Source organism: Alnus glutinosa, chromosome 10, assembly GCF_958979055.1.
Source record: "Alnus glutinosa chromosome 10, dhAlnGlut1.1, whole genome shotgun sequence".
NCBI lineage: Eukaryota > Viridiplantae > Streptophyta > Magnoliopsida > Fagales > Betulaceae > Alnus > Alnus glutinosa.
In genome coordinates, this window is record NC_084895.1 from 2859349 (window position 1) to 2876426 (window position 17078).

The 17078-nt window shown below is 36.3% G+C and overlaps 1 protein-coding gene across 3 annotated transcripts; it reads left to right on the forward strand.

Annotated features, from left to right (window-relative positions):
- Positions 1-3801: 3801 nt before the first annotated feature.
- On the forward strand, positions 3802-15939 carry LOC133880209 (eukaryotic translation initiation factor 5B-like). Of its 3 annotated transcripts, none has more exons than XM_062319112.1 (13): positions 3802-4128; positions 4484-6590; positions 8709-9178; positions 9288-9395; positions 9485-9585; positions 9695-9785; positions 9874-9984; positions 10060-10125; positions 11683-11742; positions 11886-12443; positions 14430-14549; positions 15337-15456; positions 15551-15939. In XM_062319112.1, exons 2-13 carry the CDS (start codon positions 4541-4543, stop codon positions 15614-15616), a joined length of 3921 nt encoding a protein of 1306 aa, XP_062175096.1. In that variant the 5' UTR covers positions 3802-4128; positions 4484-4540; the 3' UTR covers positions 15617-15939. The 3 variants fall into 3 exon arrangements, with proteins under 3 accessions (XP_062175096.1, XP_062175095.1, XP_062175097.1); XM_062319111.1 differs by having other exon boundaries at positions 4512-6590; XM_062319113.1 differs by having other exon boundaries at positions 4525-6590.
- Positions 15940-17078: the final 1139 nt, after the last annotated feature.

Genomic DNA, 17078 nt, shown 5'->3' on the forward strand with positions numbered 1-17078 from the left:
ACCACAGGGGGGAACCATCCATTTTAGAACAAGTATGTCCGGGCTATGTACCACACTTCGTTTGCCTTTTATTCAGCTTCATAAAATTCCTCTAGTGATTCCTTTGCACTTCAAGCAACTTGCCGGATGAGATGAGTCTCCACCATAAACTACTGAATTTATGCAGAGCCAATTCCTCCTTGCAACAGTAGCTAGTAATTCAAACTCCTCCTCCTCTAACTTTTCTAAGAGCTCACATGATTTTTTAAGAAAATCCTCTCCTCCCTTCCCCTGGGACACTTATGTATTTTTCTACTACAGCCACCAAACACATCATTAGAGGATGGGCATCTCCACAAGATATGACACTTGTTGCCCACCTCCATTCCACAAATAGGACATAAAGGGTCTTTAGTAATCATTTTCTAGAATAAAATTTCTTTGGTTGGCAGCAAGTTGTTGCAAGCCTTCATAGAAAAACTTTCCCTACCCCCAAGGCACGTAGATTCCAAAGCCTTTTTCTACACATTACTATACATGAAGGTGCATGTATGCACTTTTCACAGCAAATTCACCATTTGATGTGCCAATCCAAATTGGACTGATTGCCAAACTTCATATTCTTTCCGCCTCATCTTCATTAAAAATATCATTTACCAGACACGGGTTCCACCACCTATTGTCATCATCAATTAATTTCATGAATTTTGCATCCCAATTAATTTCCAAATACTTCTCCAAGCATAAGATGACCTATGTCCCTGTTGTGCTTCTAAAAAATTCATGTGCAGGTAATATTTCTCCTTTAAAATCTGTTCTACCAAAGTGTCCGGCTTTCGGAACAGTCACCATTCTTATTTTGCCATGAGAGCTTCATTAAAGTACTCTAGTTCTCTGAACCCCAACAGTCACCATTGTTATACTTGTGTCCCCACCTGAAATGAAGTATCATCGAATTAATTTCTTTACACAGTGTTTTTGTCAATTGGAACACACTCATACTATATGTTGGAATGGCTAGAATTATTGCTTTGAGGATGATCTCTTTCCTTGCTTAGGTCTCCTTCTGGAGCAGTGAGGTGTTGGCTTCTGTCTATATTGGGTTTTATTGTTGAATTGCTTGTATCTGGTTTTGTATTTTCCTGTTTTTGTTGTTGGTTTATCTGTAATCTGTAGCTCATTTTCATATGTGGTACCTAAAAAATCGAGTCAATAAACGTTACTTTTTCCTTGCAAATTTTCAAAGGGAAATGATACATGTATTACAAGTGCACAACTCCAAAGTACATTAGGGTGGGGCCTACACACGTGAGTCCCCTCCAACGTGCCCTGAAGTTGTGTACTTATAGTGCACTTGTTGTAATTCTAGAATTTCCCATTTTCAAATATCAGTATCATATAAAAACTCTAAAATGGTATATATATATATATACATCTGAATGACATGACAATAAAAATTAACCATTAAATCATTATTTATAAAAAAAATAAAAATTAAGGTCTAGCATTTACTATCACATTATTCCAATTGTATGTGAGTAGTATATAAATCTACTAAATAGAATTATTCATGACATGACAATAAAAATCAGCTTTTAAATCAATACTTATAAATAAAAATAAAAATTAAGGTCTAATATTTACTATCACATTATTCCAATTGTATGCTAGTAGTATATAAATCTACTAAATAAAATTACTTATATATATATATATATATATATATATATATATATATATATATATATAAAAGGTGGGTTTATTAGAAAATATATAATGTTTGTTAATATATTTTAGGATTACTTTTTATTTAAAAAAGTGTTCTGATGTGATATAAAGATGAAATTGTCTTTATGTTTTTACGAGTATTTTGTGTTTTGCTTTATTTGTTAATATATATATATATATATATATATATATATATATATAATTTTAGAATATAAAATAAAAGACATAAAAAAATAAAAAATAAACAAATCCCAAAATCCTTTTATAACCATTAACCACAAGTGATTTGTCATTGAAATCCATACACAACTACAACTGCTTCTTTCTTCGTTTTTGTCTTTGTTAAACGCAACATGAAGGGCTTGTTGTGGACACATATGTCTCATGGAGTTTGGCTTAGATGCTGTGAAAAGATATAGTATATGTGTTGCAGTTTTTTTAATGGTTTATATTTAATTTTATTATCTCTTTCTTCCTTATGAAAAATTTGATACTAAATCTGAACCGTTGAAAAAACTACAACACATATATTAAAGTTTTTTTTTTTTTTTTTTTTTTAATTTTTTTTTTTTTTTTATAGCATCTAAACCAAATATAAGGTGATAGAACTACAAAAACCCAATCCAAAAGTATAAGGGCTTGGAGCTTGAAATAGAATTAGACATCTTCCTTATCTTCCAATATGACTAAAAGTGGAGCTAAGCCAAGAATATTGGGAAACATCTGTACACAAAAAGCTTTTGGTAAATTATATTTACATTCCTTCTAATGCAATCAATGTCTTCTAATCTATTAGGAAAAAAATACAAAATCAGTTCACGTGGTTTACCTAATTTACAAGAGATATGATACATTGTTACCTCAAAACATAACTCTTGACCACCTTTGCCCACGTGACAACTATTTTTTTTTTTTTTTAAAGAGACCCTAAAGTTAGGTAGGAGACCATCCTGCCACATGGGTAAGGTAGTCAAGAGTTGTCTTTCTAGGTGACAAAAGATCATATATCTATTTACAATTAGTTCAATGTGGTATCTTAATGAACTCAGAAGTCCTTAAGATATGCTAAAATAACAGTTTACTCCCTATAATTATATTCTGTCATAACCAAAAAAATTATGACACGTGTCATAGGGAATAAATTGTTTTTATGGCATACTCAGAGACCTTTAACTTCATTTTGATATCATATGAAACTATTTATAAATCAGGTAAACTACAAAGACTGATTTCGCCTTTTTCACAATCCATGATTGGGATTGCAACATCTCATTTCTCACTAAATATAACAAATATAACCTTGATAAACAAAAAAATGGACAAATTGTTTTTTGTTTTTTATCAGTTTTTTAAATTAAGAATATTTTCATAATTTTGAATCGAGAAAAGAGATATTTGTTAATACGTGACTATGCACGTCCAACCCACAAGACAAGAATCCTGCAAAACAACCAAAGATTAGAATGGTACATTGTTAGAGGTGGCGTCACCACCTCCGATGCTACAATAAATAGTGGAACAAGTAAAAAACAAGCTTGAGAAAAAAGGGGAGAGATGGTAGAATATACATGCCTTGTCTTTTACTAACCTTATGGGAATAGAAAAAGTATAAAATGGGTTGAATAGCTTTGTAGGCCCCATTCTAATATTACAACTTCAATATTAAATTGAGATATGTTAGCTGTACAACAATGGCACAATAATATTGATATGTTTAGCATTTTTATTTTTATTTTTTAAAAAAAATGCTGAGCACATCAGTATTGTTATATAATTATTGTATAAGAATTGTACAAATAACATATCTCTATTTAATTGTTGCAAACATATTTCTTCACTTTTTACCCACAAAAAATTCAAATCTATTTTTACTCTTATCTCTCATCAACCCGCTTTTATGTCGCATCAATAATTTATTTTATTCCTTTCAAAAAAAAAAAAAATTATTTTATAAATTGATAAATTTTTGGCACTATTGGGGATTAGGATAGGTGGCAACTTAGGATCAATATGATTTGGGCTTATGGGAAAAAAAACAGTTCACCCCTCATGATAACCATTGGAAGAAATTTAAACACAGGTCCAAAAATCCTTTTCAATTCCACATGGCCTTTGTCATTGAAAATCAAAATCCACACCTTTTAGGACAACCCTAGAAGAAGTATATATATTGCTCTCCCTCCTTCCCCCTTCTCCTCCTCTTTCTCTTTCTCTGCGTTTCTCATCAGCACTCCTTGTCTCAGCTGCTTCCAATCAAGCAATATTTGCTGCGTGTTTGATTGACAAAATTATATATATATTATATAGTTTTTCAGAGGTATATCTATTTGATTCGTATTTCTCTCCGCCAAAATCGATTTGGGTAAGGGGATAAAGCAGCTCGAGAGAAGCAATTTTCATCAAAATCTGCGCTTTTCTCAGGTACCCAAAATCTGCTTCTTTCCCTTCTCAATTTTCACCGTTTGCTTTTGGTAGGGTTTAGGGTTCTTTCCGAGGTATTAAATAATATATATATATATATATATATATATATATATTTTTTTTTTCTTCCAGTAATTTGACTGTAATAAGCACAGTCAGGATTTTATTTCTGGGTCTGTGTTGTGTAAGAAATTGTTAAATTTGCTCCTGATAAGGTACCATCGTCATGCTGCGGGGTTGCTTTAGAGTGTGTATAAATATACGTATACGTATACGTATACTTATACGTGTGTTTGTGTGATTTCGGGAGTTAGGGTTTTATTGATCTTGTTTTGGATTCTTTTTCATATTTCAGATCTGATTTCATTGGCTCTGATTGTTAGGCTTCTTGAACAGAAGAGCCGAATTGTGAATGGGTCGAAAGAAGCCGACGGCGCGTGGGGACGACGAGAACGCTTCGGCTGCCGTGTCGAAGTCGAAGAAGAAGGCGCAGTTGATCGACGATGATGAGTACGCCATCGGAGCCGAGCTGGCCGAGGAGCCAGAGGCTCAGGAGGACAAGGTCGTGATTACTGGGAAGAAGAAAGGCAAAAAGGGGAACACAAAAGCTCCGCAACCCAAGGATGGGGATGGTGAGATCGATAACGAAGAAGAGGAGGTTTCTGAGGTGGTGTTTGTTGGGAAGAAGAAGAAGGGGAAGTCGAAGAAAGGCGGTGGGAACGACGCTTTTGGGTTCGGGTTGTTGGGAGAGGAAGAGGAGGAAGTTGGTGATGATGAGGATGGACGGTCTGTATTGACGGGTGAGAAAGATAGTGAGGAAGATGATGAGGAACAGACGGTGAGCTTTTCTGGGAAGAAGAAGAAAAAGAATGACACTAAGAAAAGTGGTGGTAGTTTGTTCACTGCCTCAGCTTTTGATGCCATCGATGATGATGATGATGATGAAGCTGAGGTGGTTGATAAAGTTGAGGATGGTGATGATGATGAGCAGGTGATTGTGTTTACTGGGAAGAAGAAGAAGTCAACCAAAGGTGGTGACAAAGGCAGTCTCTTTACGGGGTCTGGATTTGATGGGCTTGGTGATGATGGGGATGAGGATGAAGATGTTGCACCCATTACGTTTTCGGGTAAGAAGAAGTCATCGAAGTCTTCGAAGACGTTGAAGAAGGCCGATGGCAATGCGTTTAGTGCTGTGTTGGGCGATGATAATGGAGAAGAAGCTGTTGATGATGATGATGTTTCTGCAATTGCGTTTTCGGGTAAGAAAAAGTCGTCTAAGAAGAAGGGTAGTAGTGTTTTTAGTGCGCTGGGAGATGGAGATGAGGTTAGGAATGTGGTTGAGACTGAGCAACCGAGTGTGGGAACTAGTAGTAAGAACGAAGAGGTGAAGGATTCTTCAAAGAACAAGAAGAAGAAGAAGAAGAGTGGAAGGACAGCTGAGGAGGAGGATGATTTGGATAAGATTCTTGCGGAGCTTGGTGAGGGGCCTACGGTATTGAAATCGGCTGCTCTTCCTCCACAAGAGGAGAAACTTGAGGTTCAGCCTGAATCAATTGCTGTGGTAGAGGAGGGGGTTGAAGACGAGAATGTGGAGTCTGCTGCGGCTAAGAAGAAGAAGAAGAAGAAGGAGAAGGAGAAAGAGAAGAAGGCAGCGGCAGCAGCAGCTGTGGCTGCTGCAGAGGAAAAACAGGATGAAGTAATAAAGCCTGAGCCAACTGAGGGAAAAAAGAATGAAGGGAAGAGTAAAGGGGCTGATAAGAAATTGCCAAAACATGTTAGGGAGATGCAAGAGGCACTTGCTCGGCGAAAAGAATTGGAAGAGAGAACGAAAAGGGAACAGGAGGAGAGGTTGAAGAAGGAGGAAGAGGAGCGGCTTAGGCAGGAAGAGCTTGAGAGGCAAGCAGAGGAAGCTAAGCGTAGAAAGAAGGAAAAGGAAAAAGAGAAATTACAGAGGAAGAAAGCGGAGGGCAAGCTTTTGACTACAAAGCAGAGGGAAGAGGCTCGGCGGTTGGAAGCTATGAGGAACCAGATACTTGCTAATGCAGGGGTGCCTCTTCCTTCTGCAGACACCGTTGTACAAACTAAACGACCCAAGTATCAGAATAAGAAGCAAAAACCAACTCACCAACAAGCAAATGGTGCTGCCCCTGATGAGGGAGTGGAGAATGTAGAAGCAAAGGAAGAACCACAAGAGACTGTGACCAAGATGAATTTAGTAGATTCAGACAAAGTTGATGAGGAATCAATGGATGTTGAGGAGGAATCTGGAGTTGCTGAGGCTGGCGAAGAGAATGGGTTGGAAGAAGATGACGATGAGGATGAATGGGATGCAAAGAGCTGGGATGATGTTGCTGTTAATCTTTCTATTAAAAGTGCATTTGCTGATGAAGAGGCCGACTCTGAGCCTGAACCAGTGGTGAAAAGAGAGACAAAGGGTGCAGTACCAACTTCTCGCAATTCTGGTAAGGTTTATTTTTGAATATAGCTTTGTCTAGTATTCATGTTTCCTAATGAGCATATTGTCATGGTGTTTTTTCTATTTGGTTTTCTTGGAATCCTTTACATTCGCCTGCACAGGTATTTTTGCTGATAGAATTTCCTAAATCTGGCCTTGTACAATTAATTCATTGATCTTTCTCTTTTCCAAGACGTGCAGAACACCATGGTATAATAGCCTTCAGACCATACAACACTAAATGTTCTGCACAATTGGCTTGTATATACTACTGAAACAAAAATCAAAACATAAAAAGAATAGATTCAAGAAATCGAGACACAACATTGAGTCAAGCAACAAAGGTATATTTGTAAACACACAAGCATAATACTAAAATTTTCAACTCCAAGCCTAGAACTTATTGTGATGTAATAATTATTGGGATGAAAGAAATGGAAATGGATAATTGAGAATATATGGTCTAGGCCTAGAAAACCATGAGCCATTTTAGTAAATGATATTTTTCTTATTTCAACCTACCAAAACTCTTTAATCATGATGGTGATTTTAACTTTGGTAATGAACATGTGGTAGTATGTGGTTGGGATATCTGTGAGATTGCAAGTAGCATATTTTTATTTTTTATTTTTTATTTTTTATAAGTAATTTAAATATCATTAAAAGCGCAAAGCGTAACCTAGGTATACAGAAAATATACAAGAGAAATGCCTAACTAGGAGTAGAAAAAAGTACAAAAAACTCATTAAAACTAATTACCAAGGGAGCTAAAAACACAGCTGTCCAAGTAAAAAGAGAATACAAGGACTTGAGCTCCTCCAACTTCCTCTCTTGATCCTCAAAATTTCTATCATTTATTTTCCTCCATAGGCACTAGGAGTGTACATGTGGGGCGGTTATTAATCGCTAATAACCGCCAACGACCGCTAACTTGAAAACCGGAAAATAATCGCAACCTGGTCCGGTTGCGGTTACCGGTTATAGGGTTTTAGAAAACCAGTTAATGGTAATTAGAGTTTATATATATATATATATATATATGTATATAAAACCTAATTCTAGAAACTAGTTAAAACTGCCAGTTGAAAAAAATAAAAAAAGGTAATATATAACATTTCTGTTTATACAAAGACTTGCAGTGAACAACCTAAGCAAACTTTCTTAAAGAAGTCTTGCAAACCAGATGGAACATTTAAAGAGTAGCAGTATGGAGATAAGCCAAGTACAAAACTGTGTCAAATGCGGATAAGGTGGTGCACTGTCCTCGTCCACCCAAAAGAATCATATTCACACACACGCTATGGTTTGGCTTGGCAAAAACCTTAATAACCGGATAACCAGCGGTTGGTAATAACCGCAACCGGTAGACTGCTCTACCGGTTGCAGTTGCGGTTATTTAAATGGGAATAACCGGGTACCCCGGTTACGGTTATTAGGAAATAACCGCAACTGCACAACAACACTAGCATATCATACTCAACTTATGTTTAATTTTTTATTTGACTTCAAAACCTTATTGTTCTTTAACACTTTGATTTCTTAGTGGCATTTCCAGTGTACTGCATTTTCTTTTTCTTAAAGAAAAAAAATTGAAAAGAAGATATTAATACATGCCTTTTCATGGCTAAGGTGGTTCTTGCAAAATTATTCTAACTGGAAAACATCCTATTATAGCTCCTATTTCCCTTCCTTCTATCTTTTTCTGTTTTTGAACTATGCCTTATTTTATTGTTCTTAGGCCTAACTCAGCTCGTGCAGAATGAGAATATGCGGTCTTACTCTTCGGAAATATGTTTGTTTTTCTGTACAAGTGGAAGATTTTATTAGTGAGGATGATAGATGTGTTGGATTGACTTGCATTTCTCGAGTTAGCAGATGTCTCTTTTACAAACCTCACACATAAACAAGAAATGATTAAAAATAAAAATTGTGATTGCAGTGTGTATGTTTATGCACCTGTCTGTGAATTTGGAAGATCTAGGTATAGAATTATTTCATAGGACTGCTTGGAATTACCTTGCTAAAGTATATTGTCCTTGGAGTAACTGCGTATGTTTTTTTTTTCCCCATTTATCCTAGCTCTGATCTACCTATTGTTTTTTTCTTTTGGTTTTTCAACCTACAGCACCTCCTGCAACTGTCAAGCCAACAGTTGCTGCTAAGAGAAAAGAAGTACTGGTTTCAGAGGCTACCTCCAAGCAGAGTGAAGATAACCTTCGATCCCCGATTTGCTGCATCATGGGCCATGTTGATACTGGTAAAACCAAGTTGTTGGATTGTATACGAGGCACTAATGTTCAGGAAGGTGAAGCTGGAGGTATCACCCAACAGATTGGTGCAACATATTTTCCTGCTGAGAACATACGCGACAGAACCAAGGAACTGAAAGCTGATGCTAAACTGAAGGTCCCCGGGTTATTGGTTATTGATACCCCTGGGCACGAATCATTCACTAATTTAAGATCGCGGGGTTCGGGTTTATGTGATATTGCAATTTTGGTTGTCGATATTATGCATGGTTTGGAGCCACAAACAATAGAATCACTTAATCTTTTAAAAATGAGGAATACGGAATTCATTGTTGCATTGAATAAGGTGAGGTTCATTATCTAATTTGGTTTTTTTGTTGCTATTCCCCCCTCTTATTATTATTGATGTTTAATTTTGTTTGTTTTTGTTTTGTTTTTTATTTTTATTTCTGCAGGTGGATAGGCTCTATGGCTGGAAAGTATGTCGCAATGCACCAATTGTGAAGGCCATGAAGCAGCAATCTAAGGATGTACAAAATGAATTCAATATGAGGCTCACTCAGGTTTTATAAATTCTGCTCCTTCTCATTGCTTCATTCTTGTCAGTTTAGCTCATTACTTATTCATTTGGTTTCTTTTTGTTGGTTGTCAGATTATCACTCAGTTCAAAGAGCAGGGATTAAATACTGAATTGTACTATAAAAATAAGGAAATGGGGGAAACTTTCAGCATTGTGCCTACAAGTGCTATTAGGTACAACTTGTGGACTTTTAATGTGGTATTGATATAACTTGTGTAGGATCTTCAGCTGCAAAATTTCTTCTGCTAATTTCCTGATATTTTGTGATTGTGAAAAATACAGTGGCGAAGGCATCCCAGATTTGTTATTATTATTAGTTCAATGGACTCAGAAAACTATGGTTGAGAAACTTACATACAGCAGTGAAATGCAGGTGTGTAGTCTTTTCACATGATTTTCATTTGGTTTAGTGCTTCAAGGTAGTAGTATGGAAATTTGATTGTGGTTAAATTTTGCACCAGTGTACTGTGTTGGAGGTCAAGGTTGTTGAAGGTCATGGGACAACTATTGATGTTGTATTAGTTAATGGTGTGCTTCATGAAGGAGATCAAATAGTTGTTTGTGGCATGCAGGTAAGCACCTAAAACATGTTTCCACATGATCTCATGCTAACTTTCAAATTCTTACAAATGAATCTTGCTTTGTAGGGGCCTATTGTTACCTCAATTCGAGCTTTATTAACACCCCATCCAATGAAGGAACTCCGAGTTAAGGTATGGTCTCTTTTCACATATTTACCTAGTTTTTGTAGTTCTTGGGTTGGTAAAATAGAACTCCGGTATACCGCTAGCAAACTAACTTGTGAAGAAGAGCTAGTTGACCTCGATATTGAAAATTATCTAAAACATACAAAATAGATTTTCATGAATCTTTCTTTTATTGAGTTTCATACTGCCTAAGGAGATTAGTTGTTCTCTTTTAAATAAAATAATTTAAAGTTAATAAACTGAAACTGGAATAATATCACGGAAGGCCAAGGTCTTGAAGAGGTTGCTAAGCTGCATGCCTCATGGTGACGGATGGGTGAATCTTTTGGGACTTTATACGTTAGAGTAACATTGGGACAAAAGTCCATGGGCAAAGGAGGGATGGAGAAAATGTATACAATGAGAGAAAAATTAACAAGGAACTGCCAATATATTCAGAAAGTTAAGTAATACCACCTAAGAATGGCTATGCCATAGTGTCAGAATTGGAGGACTCACGGAAGTGAGGGAGATTAGGTAATAACTTCTGCGAGAAATGTCTCTTGCTTGACAGAGGGAAGGAGTGCTTCCCCCTTTGTGAAAGACTGAGAAAAAGCGCTTTGTCGATAGAAGGCTGCCAATAGAGAGAGCAGTTTGGTTATTTTTATCCTTCATAACAATCCTGCTTCGTAGTGCTCTCTGTTGTTATCTTACTAAGGGTCTCCCTAACCCTAAAGTCACTTTATTTTTATCCTTCATAACAATCATGACAGCACTTTTTATATCAGCGAAGTGCTTATAGACCCCTTATTGACATCGGCCTAGCTAATGTGCTTTACCAGTCCCTGGACCCCTCAGAAGCTAAGGACTTCTGACAATCATTTTGTCTTTTTTCCTTGGGATTATGAACATTAGTAGTCTTTTCAGTTGTTACATGCACCTTGGCTTTAGAAGTTAAATTTTGCAAGTTTGTTCCATAGAAATTGTAATTTTTTCCATCGCTTGAGAGATCCCTTTTTGATCCCACTTAGGTTATTTTGTTTGTTGTTGTGGATCTTTAGGGATCTATGACTTGCTTGCCGTGACCGATGTAATAAAAACATTTTTAAAAATAAAAAATAAAAGCCTAGTCGTGTGTACATGAACATGTTTAATTATTTTGTGAAATTCACAACCAGAGTTTATAAATTCTACAATCCTTGCTCAATCTTATTAGCAAGGCATCTCGACGTAGCAAACAATTCAGGGTAGACTGAAGGTTTGCCATGTATATATCTGTTTTTGAAGTTCAGATGTGGTTGGACACAATTTTAGATGGTAAAACTGGCAATATCTGACTGCTTCAGGAGTGCCAGAGTTTTGTGCTGCTCTTTCTTTTTTCCAGCAGGTTGTTGTGGGGGTCAAGTAACTCCCTTTCTGCACAAAGTTGTGTTACTTGACTGAAATAGCTTCTAAAGGGTTTATTTTTACTATAAATAACCTGTATGAAAGATTTAACTGTTAAGTTATATCCTGTGTTGTTTAAGCAAGAGCTATAAGTTATGCAATGCTTTAGATAATGATTCAGTGGTGGTCTGATTTCAGGGGACTTATCTGCACCATAAGGAAATCAAGGCTGCAATGGGTATCAAGATCACAGCGCAGGTATTTTTTGCACATATTGAAATCAAGGCCAATCCAACCTAATTTCAGCTTCGAGTTTCAGTAATGCACTTGCACAATTAAAGTGAGGATTGTTGGCTCGTTTGAAAGAAGTTCCTGATTCCTTGTGTCACATTGTAACACAGGGCCTTGAGCATGCTATTGCTGGGACTGGTCTTTATGTTGTAGGGCCTGACGATGATATAGAGGATGTTAAGGAATCTGCTATGGAAGATATGAAGTCAGTCATGAGCAGGATTGATAAGACTGGTGAGGGAGTTTATGTACAAGCATCTACCTTAGGATCTTTGGAAGCATTGCTGGAGTTTTTGAAGTCCCCAGCAGTAAAAATTCCTGTTAGTGGTATAGGCATAGGCCCTGTGCATAAAAAGGATGTCATGAAGGCAAGTGTAATGCTTGAAAAGAAAAAAGAATATGCTACCATCCTGGCGTTTGATGTCAAAGTTACACCAGAGGCCCGGGAACTCTCAGATGAACTTGGTGTGAAGATTTTTATTGCTGATATCATATATCACTTATTTGATCAATTTAAAGCCTATATTGATAATCTCAAGGAGGAAAAGAAGAAGGAAGCTGCTGATGATGCAGTTTTTCCATGTGTTCTTAAGATTTTACCAAACTGCATTTTCAACAAGAAGGATCCAATTGTATTGGGGGTTGATGTCGTTGAAGGAATTGCTAAGGTAATTACTTTCAGCCCGTTTGTCTTGTTTTCTCTTGTTTAAGGGACACTATAATGTTTGTAAAGGTGTTGATAAGTCCAAGAAAAAAATATTCATTCTCAGACGTGTTTGCAGCCAAGTATTTGAGAAAAATGATTCATTGTCTACTTGGGATCCTTTTGAATCTTGGCAAAGTTGAGAAAAAGGAAAGGGAAATCGAAAATATTTAAAACAAGAGGCTATTCATAAGTAATTTTATGACCCAAAAGTTTCCTTGGAATATCTCCTCACTTTGTTACTTGATTTGCAGTCTCCCTGGATTATGGTTTCAGAAAACTGGACATGTAAATTGTTTATCCGAGTCCTTGTGTTATGAGATATGGAAGTTATGTAGTGAGCCCTGGAGTCAGTTCAACCAAAGTCTTTATTCATTTATTCAGTTAGAAGGGTTGACTTTGGTCCTTTCCAAGAGAACTAGCCAGTGGAGCCATCAACATACTTAAACTTTTCAAAGACAAAGACTGACCCTAGAAGTCCCTTTATATACCTACTGAATTTATTCCTTGATTTGCTTAGTTCCCTCCCCATTCCTGGACTCTTTACATTTTTTGATAGGAGGGATCGAAAGTATGAGGGATGGAGAGAAGGGGGAGGGAGGGGGTGGGGGGGGAATTGAGAGGAGTTTCATCTCTTATGCTGTTTGGTAGGAGGGAAGTAAAGACGAAAGAGGAGATGGTAAAGTTATAATTTTATCATTACACCCTGATATAATTTGTTTAAAGCAAGGATAAAAACCAATGAACCCAGTAAATTTTCCTTATACAAAATTTCAAAAATTTGTTACAAAAGTCTCCCCCTCCCATTATGTTTGGATTGGTTTTGGTGTCACCCTTCGTCCCTCTCCCATTCCAACCCTTTTCTCCTTCTATGAAATGGAGGGATTCTACCTCCCCTTTCCCTTTTCTCTCTCCTCTCCATCCCTCCCTCCCCTCTCCTCCACGAACATAATGTTAGTTATTTAGCTTAGTCTACTACGAGATTTGGAGGCTGTGTTTGGTGTGGTCACACAATGATGACCAACAAAGTTTATAGAACCCATGGACATGTCTGTGTTTTTTTCTGTGCTCAATTAGAAGGGTGTACTTATCCACGACAAATTGAATGAGCTAGTGGAGTTTTCAAAATATGTGAACTTATACTATTTGTTTTGACGTATAATTGTCTATGCTAAGTCTAGGTTCTAGATCTTGTGGATCAAGTAGTGTAATATCTGGGTTAGTCTTCCGTATTTGTATGCAATTTCATTTATCTTAATTATGTGGGATTGAATTGTTTGAAAAACTCATGAATTATTTATATACTTCTAATATTTATATATCACATGATACTTCTTTTAGCTTGCATTTCTACCGTCTCTAGAATTCATCCCTGTATATGCTTAATTCCTTTCTCTTGCTTTGAATGGAGGCTGGCATGGCCCATCTAGATCTAAGTTTTTGATTGAGGCTACGTCAGTTTTCCTGACCTTTTGCTTGAATGCAAAGGGGTTGGCTTGATTGGTAAGTCATTTGGCCCTGGTGCCTCATGAACCATCAGGTCCAAGGTTCGATCTCCTTGAGTGCAAACAATTCCTTGTGGCCACGCTTGCGGGCAAAAGCTCGAGCTTTATCCAATCCGTGTAGGAGGGACGCTTTGCATGGTGTCCCTGGGATTTAGTCGGGGAAAAGCCCAGGATACCCCAGTTACCAAAAAAAAAAAAAAAAAAGTTTTCGTGATCTTTTGCTTGATTTTATGGCTTGTGTCAGCATTAAATTTCTTGTATGGCTTATAATTCCTGAGTGGGCTTGATGCCAATTAGCACCAGTCCCCCAACATTATATTTGTGTATTACGTGGCTGGCTTTAGATAATGCTTATATTATCAGATGCCCTTAGAGTTTGTGTTGTACATGAAAGTATTTGGTTTATATTTTTGTACATATCTGATGCAACCTATTTTTCTGCACAGGTTGGGACTCCAATTTGTGTTCCTGTAAAGGATTTCATTGATATTGGAAAAATTGCATCGATTGAAAATAACCATAAACCTGTGGATATTGCGAAGAAAGGGCAAATGGTTGCAATTAAGGTATGTGTTTGAATCACTGTGCAGTTTTGAATGCTTTGTCAGTTTAAGGGGATTCCATAGGGAATCGAATGGATCCATTATAACTTCACGGTATATCTGAAAAAGTGGTGATGTAGCTACCAAAAGCTGGTGAGAAATGAGACATTTATTTTTTAAATCTCCTTCAGTAATAACTAACGAGCATTTATTAAGATTGGTGGTCACAATTACAAAATCTCTATCTGCAAGTATTAAATCTTAATGACCTGACTTATACACAAAAAAACTTAATGACCTGATCTTCCCCAAGTCGTTAAACATCAAGCCCATCCAAGAATCCTGCAAGAATTTATCAAAAAGCCTAATATAATGGTTTAAAGAGCTTGGATCAAATTGTTCTGAGAGCGAACTACAGCCGTATGTCATTCTTTATGTGGGTAGTTATTGGGACATCATACCATCATTTCCAAAATGATTTTTTAGACAAATTGTTCAAGATGCTTCCTTTTAGTTACAAATTGTCCAAGATATTTCCAAAATGTTTTTTCAGAAAAATTCGATACTCTGGTTGTCTGAGCATGTTTTTCAAGGATTGTCCCAGGAACCAATTTGGGCAGAAAATTGTGAAAGCCCATATGACACCCGCGTACCTAAATAAATCTTGGGTTGTTGAACCATGTATCTCACAATTGCTGTAGATCCTTACTTGATTTTTAATGTCAAATTTGTTGCTTCAGAATTTGTCATGCATCATTACACTTGGTTGGAGGTTGGCTAATACTTGGCTTTATTTGTTGTGCTTTTACAGATAGTTGCCTCCAGCTCTGACGAGCAGCAAAAGATGTTTGGTAGGCATTTTGAGGTTGAGGATGAGCTTGTGAGCCACATCTCAAGGAGGTCGATTGATGTACTCAAAGCTAATTATAGGGTAAGAAGTGGTTTGAATATCTCACCCACAATTTTTCTATGCTTCTATGGATTTCGTCGCAATTGTTGCTTATTGCAACTCCAAAAATATGCAGGATGATCTGTCGATCGAGGAGTGGAGGCTGGTTGCGAAATTGAAGACTGTGTTCAAGATACAATGAAGAGGCACATATCACCAAAAGTAGCTTTTCAAGATCCAAGGGAGTTTGTTTCATACAAAGATGCAAAGGAATGTGGTGGAGAAAGAAGAAAAAGGGTTCAAAGTCAAATCATTTGGGTCACTCAGGGAAGATTAATGGAGTGGAGAATGTGTTACATTGTGTTGCGAGAAAGCCCTTCTTGTCTGTGGAATTGGTTTGATTTTTGTGAAAATCATGTGGTTTGTAATTTTTGTAGCGGTATAAGAAAGAGGTTGTAGAAGCAGGCAGTTGAGGAAATGTAATCGGGGAATGATATCTATAGAGGTGCCATATCATGTTTGATATTCTTGGCTGTTCAAATTCTTTTTTTAAAGAAAAATAATTTTCAGATAATTTTGAGATAAACAAAAAGTAATAAAGTTAGAAGCCTTCAAAATTGTCTTCCAAATCCTGTCTTGGGCTGTTGGATTGTCATACCTGCATGTGGTTGGAGCTTATTATGGCTAAATTACACCATATCATGACATGACTAAGATTGGACTAGAGTGGCCGCCTATGCGGCTACCCTTAGTGTGGCCCGTGCCTTGGGCGGCCAGAACTAGAGGCACGGCCACCCTAGTTCTGGCTAACTGTGTAAAGGTTTTTGTTTTGTTTTGTTTCTTTTTTTTTTTTTTTTTAATTTACCTTTTTTGTATTGTTTAATTTTTCTTTTTTGTTTTGTATTTATATTTATTATTTTCATTCTTTTATATACAAAAAAGGTAAATTAAAAGAAAAAGAAAAAGAAACCTTAGAGCACTCTAAATGGATTGTCTATTTGCAATTTTAAGTTAGAATAAATAACAAAAGTGTTAACTAACCCTACAATAGGTTTTTCTTAATTTCATAAATAGTATAACTCTACACTTATCTATTTTTTTTTTATATTCTTTATCTCCAACTTTACCGCTTTTTCTTTTTCCTTCTCTCTACGATTTCACGTTCTTTCTTTATAGTGAAGATCTAAGGGAAAGTGTGTAAAGTAGTGGAGTTATCAAGCAGGACCTACATGAAAAAAAAATACTATAATGAAAAATATTAATGAAAAATAATAATATAAAGTTAAGAATAGATAATCGAATATATGATGCATTTTAAAACTCATTAACTAAACTAGATAAAATGAATTTTGATTAGCTATTTTAGATGGAAATATATGTAAGTCATTGGGTGTGCTCTTGAGTGAGTGGACCAAAAAGTCATATCTGAAGGACCTTTCGAGCATTTATTTTATAAAAAATTATCTTTTCCTCTTCTTATCCACTAGAAAGCCCACCATCTATTTTTTGCGATCAATGGATAAATAGTTTGGTTATGAATATGAAGGATAGATTTAAAATTGTCACCAACAAAGAAATTACGCAGCGATTTAAAAATATGGAAATGGAACCTCCCTGTAATCCTTTTTCGGTATTCAATTAGTAAAGAAAAAAAAATTAGCAAA